At 51.1% G+C, this 8,570-nt stretch overlaps 1 protein-coding gene across 1 annotated transcript in view; it reads left to right on the top strand.

The window, feature by feature from the left end:
* Nucleotides 1-8,570, top strand: part of CNNM4 (cyclin and CBS domain divalent metal cation transport mediator 4) — a 65,645-nt gene that overhangs the window by 24,337 nt on the left and 32,738 nt on the right. The window contains exon 3 of the mRNA XM_005862223.2: nucleotides 1-1,318. Within this exon, the coding sequence (XP_005862285.1) occupies nucleotides 61-1,318 (1,258 nt within the window). The 5' untranslated portion in view covers nucleotides 1-60. The remainder of the gene's footprint in view (nucleotides 1,319-8,570) is intronic.

Below are 8,570 nucleotides of genomic sequence, written 5' to 3'. Positions count from 1 at the left end.
CTGCTGTGGGCGCGGGGGGTCCGGGGCCAGGGAGACCCCCAGCGGAGCACAATCCTTGGCATGCGATTGGCGAGCTGCGACAAGCCGTGTGGGATGAACCCGGATGGCATCATCTTTGTGTCCGAGGGCAGCACGGTGAACCTGAGGCTGTACGGCCACAGGCTGGGCTCCATCTCCAGCAACCTGATCTCCTTCACGGAGGTGGACAACTCCGAGGCCCTCCACAACTCCACCCACTGCCCCGAGCTCACCAAGGACCTGGTCGTCCAGCAGCTGGTCAACGTGAGCCGCGGGAACACGTCCGGGATGCTGGTGGTGTTCACCAAGTTCCTCCGGAGGAGCGAGAACATGAAGCTGTACGCGCTGTGCACCCGGGCCAGCGTGGACGGGCCCTGGCAGAGGTGGACCGATAAGGACTCGCTGCTCTTCATGGTGGAGGAGGCGGGGAGGTTCCTGCCCCTCTGGCTGCACATACTTATCATTTTGGTGCTGTTAGTGCTGTCGGGCATCTTCTCTGGCCTCAATCTGGGGTTGATGGCCCTGGACCCCATGGAACTGCGCATCGTCCAGAACTGTGGCACGGAGAAGGAGAGGCGCTATGCTCGCAAGATCGAGCCTATCCGTCGCAAAGGCAACTACCTGCTCTGCTCGCTACTCCTGGGAAATGTGCTGGTCAACACCTCTCTCACTATCCTTCTGGACAACCTCATCGGGTCCGGGCTCATGGCCGTGGCCTCCTCCACGATCGGCATTGTCATCTTTGGAGAGATCTTACCTCAGGCCCTGTGCTCCCGGCACGGACTGGCTGTGGGTGCCAACACGATCGTTCTTACCAAATTCTTTATGCTACTCACTTTCCCCCTCAGCTTCCCCATCAGCAAGCTCCTAGACTTTTTTCTGGGCCAGGAGATTCACACCGTTTACAATCGGGAGAAACTGATGGAGATGTTGAAGGTGACAGAGCCCTATAATGACCTCGTGAAGGAGGAACTAAATATGATTCAGGGGGCCCTGGAACTACGGACCAAAACCGTGGAGGACATCATGACCCAGCTCCATGACTGCTTCATGATCCGCAACGATGCCATCCTGGACTTCAACACGATGTCCGAGATTATGGAGAGTGGCTATACCCGCATCCCCGTGTTTGAGGATGAGCAGTCCAATATCGTAGATATTCTCTATGTCAAAGACTTGGCCTTCGTGGACCCCGATGACTGCACCCCCCTCAAGACCATCACCCGCTTCTACAACCACCCCGTGCACTTTGTCTTCCATGACACCAAGCTGGACGCCATGCTGGAGGAGTTCAAGAAAGGTAAGGCCTGAGCCGCTAACTTTGGTCACACCGCTCTGGTCTGTTCCTTTTGTGGGACTCTGCCCCTTCGCCCCCATCACTTTCTAGGTCTCTGGGATGAATGGTATTCGGGGCAGCAAAACAGTTAAGCATCTGCTGTCTGCCAGGTCCTGTGTTTTGCTTCAGCTGAATCAAAGCTGAATAAGACTCTTGCTCATTTGGAGGATGGAGCGAGACCTCAGGGAGCTCTCAAGCACGACAGATGAAGGCAGTTGCCTTAAGGGGGCCAGGACCAGGGCACAGAGATTAGGTCGGGAGCATGCAAGTCTGATTGGGGTGGGGTGGGGAAGGGGCTGGGGAACTGGAAAAACCTTCACAAGGGAGGGAGTGTATGAGGAGAGCCTTAAAAGGTGGAGAGACTTGGTACCCGAGGTAGAGAGAACCCCAGGAGCAGAGAACCCAAGTTGGGGGGGAAAGGATGTACTTGTGGCCCAGCAGGTGGTCCTGTTCAGGGAGGATACAGGCTCCGCTGATGAGTGGTCAGCAGGGGCGGGGCTGAGGCATCAGGGGCCTGGGGAAGGGCCTGAAGGTCAGGATGGGAAGTTTGCTAGGAGCTGGGAGCTAAGGACGGTTTGTGAGCAGGGGAATGACATCACTGGAGCTCCTAGCTCACAGGAGTCGATTGGGAGCTCCGAACAGTGCCAAGCAATGCTTTCGACTCTTCAGCAGAAGCAAGCAGGTTAAGTTTTGGTTATTGTTCTCCCTTTCCCTGGCATCAAACCTAAGCTTCCCTCCTGTGGGCTGCTGGAATCTTCAGCTGGCCTTGTGTCCCCTGTGTTTTTCTTCCTCACATGGGTTCTTGACCTGTTCTCAGGTTGTCAGAGAGGCACTTGGAGGGTTTACACACCAGCCTCAAAGCTCAGCAAACTTTCCTTCTTCCAGCAAACTTTCCTCCCACCTCTGCCACTCCAAGCCCTCAGTGGTGGTAAACAAGCCAATTATGGAGTAAAACCCTCCTAGGCCACAGGGAATGAGGAGGCAGAAAGGGAAGCTCTTTGTGAAGGAATGGAGAGGGGAGGAGCTCATCCTAAACCCAGGACTTTGCTTGTTTCCCATAGATAGGGCTCCCTCTGGCGAAGCTCCCCGGGCCACCTAGGGCCAGGGGCAACTTCTGAGCAAGCCCCAGACCCTTGTCAGTTCATTTCTGGGGCAGAGTGCAGGGGAGCCTGGAACTGGCTGGATGGGTGGGATAGGGAGGAGCTGGCCTGGCCAAGTTTGGTCTGAAAGATGCTCGGGTCGCTGCTAGGGTGGGGGTTGGTACCCAGTCTTTTCCAGTTTGGCAGACTGCAGAGGGATGGACCAGAGGGACAGAGGTGGCTGGTGATGATGGCACCGCCTCCCTGGAGCTTTGGGGTGCAGACCCTAGAACCTGTTTCTTCCAGGTCCCCGAGCCTGGGGCAGAGGCACTTGGAGGGTTTACACATCAGCCTCAAAGCTCAGGGCACACCCCCCTCTACACCCACCCTGCAGACCCTTGGCCCTGAGGACTTCTCCTGTGTCCTCGATGAGGAGCCTGGTGAGAACTCGCTATGGGGCTTACTCCTGGTCTTCAGGACTGTTGCTGGTGACCCACCCACAACAATCAGTCAGATTGTTGCAGCCAGAATGGATGGTCAGCAGATCAGTAGAGCTAAGCTCTCACATGGTGGGAGCTTCCTGAATCTTGGCAGGGCCATCTTTGGACTCTTGTAAAAAATAAAAAATAAATTAAAAGGCCACTTCACATCTCTATTGAGCAGATCTCTTCAGATGCTGTCTCTCCTCCTAACAGAAGGGGGTTGATAATTCCGTGGAAACGCAGGCGCAGTCTGCCCGGTGCAGCACCAAGTCCTGAAGATGTGGGTGTGACAGGATGGTCACCCCAATGAACACACTTGGGCTTCACACTATCACCTCCCCGTTTCTAGTCTTAACTCACTGCTATGCTATTCCTCCCTCCTCCTCCCAGTATGGCCTTTTCCAGATCTTTCCATCTGACATCTACCTTTTCAGTCTGAGGCCATCTAGGACGTGGCAGACATTAGTGTACACCTGCAACCTAAGAGATTTTCTTTACCAATTTGGTGTTTGGAAGGTTCTTTTTTAGCTAAGAAAAACAAGTGAAAAAAGAAAAAGAAAAACAAGTGAGCTGGGGTGCCTGTGCTTCAGTGGCCCTGAGCACCTCCTAGTTGGGTAGGGCCCTGAGCTCCAGCTGCGTCTTCTAAGTTAATTTTGACTCCTTCTTGCTCCCAGCATTATAAGCTTCTTGAGGGTAGCGATTCTGCCCGATTAGTGTTCTCACCACTCAGTGCCTGGCAAAGAGAGGAGCAGTAAGTGCTTGTTACACAATGAATGAATGAACGAACGAATGAACAAACAACAAATGAACGGATGACTGACTGGCAAGCCCTACTGGCATTCCTGCTGTTCCTGGAACATACCATGACGCCCCCAGCCTGGGCCTTTGCCCTAACTGTTCCTCGGCTGGAATGTTCTTCCCTGGATGGCTCACTCTCTTCCTTTACTTATGTCTGCTTCAGCTTCACCTTCTTCATGAGGCCTTCCTGCTTCCTGCTCCCCATCCTGTGCTTAATTTTCTTTTTCTCATAGCACATATGACTTTCTAACAGCCATGTAGTTTATGAACTTACTGTGTTGTTTATTGTCGTCCCCTCTCATTATAATAAAGTTCCAAAAGTCAGGGCGCTCTGTTTTGCTCGCTGTTGTGTCCCTAGCCCCTGGGATGGTTCTTGGCACAGAGCAGACCTCAATAAAAAGCCACTGGGTGAATGAATGACTTGTCAGGATTGAGAGAGAGAGAGAGTTACCCCATTTCAGTCGTGTTAGGATTTTGAGGGGCTGACAAGGGATAAAGAAAAATGGGTGCTTGACTTTCCCAGCTGCACCAAGAAAGACCGGAGGAGCTCCTGCGATGCATGTGTCTTCATGGTTTGGGTCAGGGGCTGAGAAGCAGAGCCTGAGATCTTGAGTGTGACACATGGTTCCCCTTCCCCATGCCTCAGTTGCTCTGTAAGTGGTCTTTGACCATCAGGAATTTACATAGCTTCACGCATTAATATTAATGAGTCATGAATATGCTCCTGCACACCGAGAGACAGGCATGGGATCTGGGCTTCCCCTCGACAAGGCAAGGGGCTTCTAGCTGCTTCTGCCTCTCAAATCAAGGCAGTTATCATTAGATCTTTATTGAGCCCATCCGCGTGCCAGACACAGTGCTAGGTGCTGCAGGGCCTCAGGAGTAGACCCTCTAGTTCAGTGTTCTCAACCTTGGCTGCACATTAGAATCACCTGGGAATCTTTTTAAAATCCTGATTTCTGGGTCTCATTCTCCGGAAATTTCATGAGGCCCAGAAATCAGGATTTTAAAAAGATTCCCAGGTGATTCTAATGTGCAGCCAAGGTTGAGAACCACTGCTCTAGTTGGTGAGAGCTGTTAGGACACTGAGAATGGCTGGTACGATTTGAACTTTGGCCCTTGCACTTAAACCTCACCTAGAACTGTTTGCAGTACGGGTGTTGTGGTTGAGTTTGTCTATAGCTGGAAATCTTAGAATAAAAGCTCCCTGGACTATTCCTGGGCCCGGCTGCATTTTTCCTGCCCACAAATGCGCCCGCAGGCTCTGATGGAAAGTATGAATGAACTCTCCAGAAGGAGGTCCAGAGGTCAGGAGCGCAAGCCCCGCACTGGAGCTACCTTCCAGCTTGCCACTGTGCCCCTCCCTCTGTGACACTCCTGCCCCTCCTAGGCACTTAGCTCCGCTTTAGTCATCCTATCTTTCCCCACCCAATTTATAACCTTCCAGCCCCCTGTAAAGAGCTACGTTTAAGCTTCATCCAGCTCGGTCACTGACCCAGGAGGTGACCTTGGATCGATCAGGCTCCTCTTAGCGATTTCGTGGGTTATATGTTGGAGGGAAAACTAGAAGTATTTTCATCAAAACTCCTCCCATATTTCCATGTATGCCACATCACATTGCCCCCACCTACTTACTTTTATTCCTGAAACAACTTTATAAAGTCAAAAAAAACACTGTGTAATTTTACATTCACTTTTGGTTCCCACCATCTGCCACACCTTCAATATCTTACACCCCCCCTCCCCCAGTTACCAGGGAAACAGACATGTAAACAGAGGTTAGCTGTACACAGCTCAGGTAGGTGCAGTGGGGCCAAGGAAGGAAGGCCAGGCCTGCGAGGTGCTTCTGAAGTCCAAACAATGGGACTCATCAGAGATGTCAGGGCTGGCAGATGGTTGTGAACAGCTGAGGTTTCTGCTTGGGGTTCAGTTGGATGGTGTTGCCATGTAGTATAAGTGGGGTGGGGGCGGGGGAGAGCAGAGCCAGTTTGGGAAGGGTGAGGGGAAGGGTGTAGCAGAAAATAATAATGGTGTGACCCTTTATTGGACATCTCTGTGCCCAGCTGCCTGCACACCAGAGCTTCTCACACTTGACCGTGGGCTGACTGCCTGGGTGTTTCGTTAAAATGCAGATTTGAGCTCAGTGGGTCTGGGTGTGTCTGAGAGGCTGCATGTCTGCCAAGCTCTCAGTTGATGCCTACACTGCTGTTCCTGGGCGCTACTGAGCAGCGCGAGGGTGCAGCCCATCTGTGGGCGTGCAGGGGAAAGTGCCCTGTGGGGCTTGGGAGTGAGACCAGGACCAGTTGAGGAGGCCCGAGATCAGCCAGGAGCAGGCAGAATGTGTGGAGAAGGCAGGCGCTTGGCTAAAGTGGCTTCTGGGAGAGATGAAAAAGAGCCAGGCAGGCATGGTTTGGGGAGCCTCCTACAAAGGTCAGATGAGGGCGGAGGGTGAGGGCCCAGCACAGACAGTGGGGTAGACAGTGAGTCACAGAGTGCTTGGAGAGGGCAGCCGCAAGCAGCTGTGCACCTGGTCTCAGCTTCACCTGGAAACTGTCTCAATTGGGCCGGTGATTTGATCTCCAGAAGCTGCCTGGGGGCAAGTGTATCTGAGAGAGTGACAGGAGCTGCCTGCTAGGGCAGAGGTGCCGGTGGCAGCTGACAACACACTGGCCAGGCTCCTCCTCTCCTTTTTTTTAGTGTGGTGCTTGCGGGCAGGGAACTTGGCACCTCTTGCCCTCGCCAGCACCGTGAAGTCTGTGGGCAGCTTCTGCGGAGGAGTCAGGACTGGGAGCTGTTTCCGTCTTCTGTTGGCAGTTCTGTGCTAAAGTAGTTGTGTCCTGGAAGGCACTGCCTTACCTCTCTAGGCCCTAATAAGAGCTTCGATCATACTGAGATCATACCGGCGTTTCCTTTTCAAAGTCTTCTATTTTTCATTAGAAAGTGCAACTCCAGAGTTTTCCTGGACTCCTCTGGTCAGGACGGGAGGTACTGAACAGATGTTTAACCTGGAAAATAGATGAGAGAACAGCAACACAAAACCACAGGACTGTCCTGCAGGAGAAATAGAGGAGGGGCTGGTGCTCGTCTGGGGAAGTCTGGGAATACATTCCAGAGGAGGTGACATTGCAGCTGATCTTCATTGCAGCTGGATCTTGAACTGGACCACAGGATGAGAAATGAGCTTACCAGGCCAACGTAGTATGAACTGCTTTTATGTATTGTGACTGCTTCTCAGCCCTTTCTAGAAGAATTTCGAGGTCAGGCCACCACAAGCCTTCTCTCTCCACTCTTTCCTCCCAGTTCGTGCTGTCACACAGGCGCTGGGGGAATGGAACAGCAAGGACACCCAAAGGAAGGAAAGGCACCTCGAATTGCCTTTGGTCTCATCTCCTTGAGGGCAGGGACAGAGGAGTGCTTATCAGACACTCTCCTAAAAGGCCACACAGCCAGGGAGAGGAGAGTGTGCCCAGATGGGGAGGCTGGACCAGGCCCTTTTGTCACAGTCACTTGGTTCGTTCAGCCCAGCCTATGGGGAGGCCTGGGCACCTCTCTTGTCCTAAGCCGGCTCTCTCTCGAAGCCTCCCTTTTGTCTTAGGGATTTTTTTGAACTTCTCAGTAGAACTTGCCAGGAGGATGTGAGCATTACGGAATTTCCCCCAGTTGCCCAACACGGTCCTCAGCTAAGGGATGGGGAGCAGCTTTCTGGCACTGTTGCTGCCATTTGATCCAGCCCTGTCCTCTCCTCTGAGCCATTCCTGTACCTCAGGTTACCCCTGGCATCACACTTGAGTGTGCTGAGACATCCTGCTGTCAGAGGCTTTGTGGCTACGTAAGGGACTCCTGCTCATTTCATAGGCTAGAGTCTGGACTCCTTAGTCTGTTCCTGTTCTGTTTATTATGTGACTTTCTTTTTACTAGTGGTTATTATTTTAAAAATATAGTTCATTGTTAGAACTTTAGAAAACACAGAAATGTACAAAACAATCTACATGATTGTGACCTAGAACTACTTGTATTTTTTATTTTTTAAAAATGGCTTTGTAGCAGCTTTATTTTTTAAATCAACTGTAACATTTTAAAAAATTTATTTTGTTAATACTCACCCGAGGGTATTTTTCCATTGATTTTTAGAGAGAGTGGAGGGAGAGGGAGAGAGAGACAGAGAGAAACATCGATGTGAGAGCGACACATCAATTGGTTGCCTCCCATGTGCTCCCTGACCAGGACCAGGGATTGAGTCTGCAACCCAGGCATGTGCCCTTGACGGGAATCGAACCTGAGACCCTTTAGTCCGCAGGCTGACGCTCTATCCACTGAGCCAAACTAATAGGGCTAGAAAGAAATTTTAATATTTTAACTTATTATAATCATTTTTATTAGAAATATAGATTAAGGGTTTTTTAAAGAATATATTTTTTATTGACTTCAGAGAGGAAAGGAGAGGGAGAGAGAGAAAAAAACATCAGTGATCAGAGAGAATCATTGATCGGCTGTCTCCTGCATGCCCCACACTGGAGATCGAGCCCATAACCCGGGCATGTGCCCTGACTGGGAATCGAACCATGATCTCCTGTTTCATAGGTCAATGCTCAACCACTGAGCCATGCCAGGCTAGGCAAGATCTTTTTTTTTTTTTTTTAAGTTTAAACAAATCTTGTGACAAACAGCAAGATGAAAATCATTTTCATTTTTTTTTAAATAAAGTCACCATTCAGTAGCCCTAAGGTAATGGTAATTTGTGTATCTGATTTTTTAAAAAATATATTTTATTGATTTTTTACGGAGAGGAAGGGAGAGGGATAGAGAGTTAGAAACATCGATGAGAGAGAAACATCGATCAGCTGCCTCCTGCACACC

This window comes from Myotis brandtii, unplaced genomic scaffold (assembly GCF_000412655.1).
Source record: "Myotis brandtii unplaced genomic scaffold, ASM41265v1 scaffold1612, whole genome shotgun sequence".
NCBI classification, from domain to species: Eukaryota; Metazoa; Chordata; class Mammalia; order Chiroptera; family Vespertilionidae; genus Myotis; species Myotis brandtii.
The sequence above is the reverse complement of the archived record's forward strand: the minus strand, read 5'-3'. Positions and strand labels throughout refer to the sequence as shown.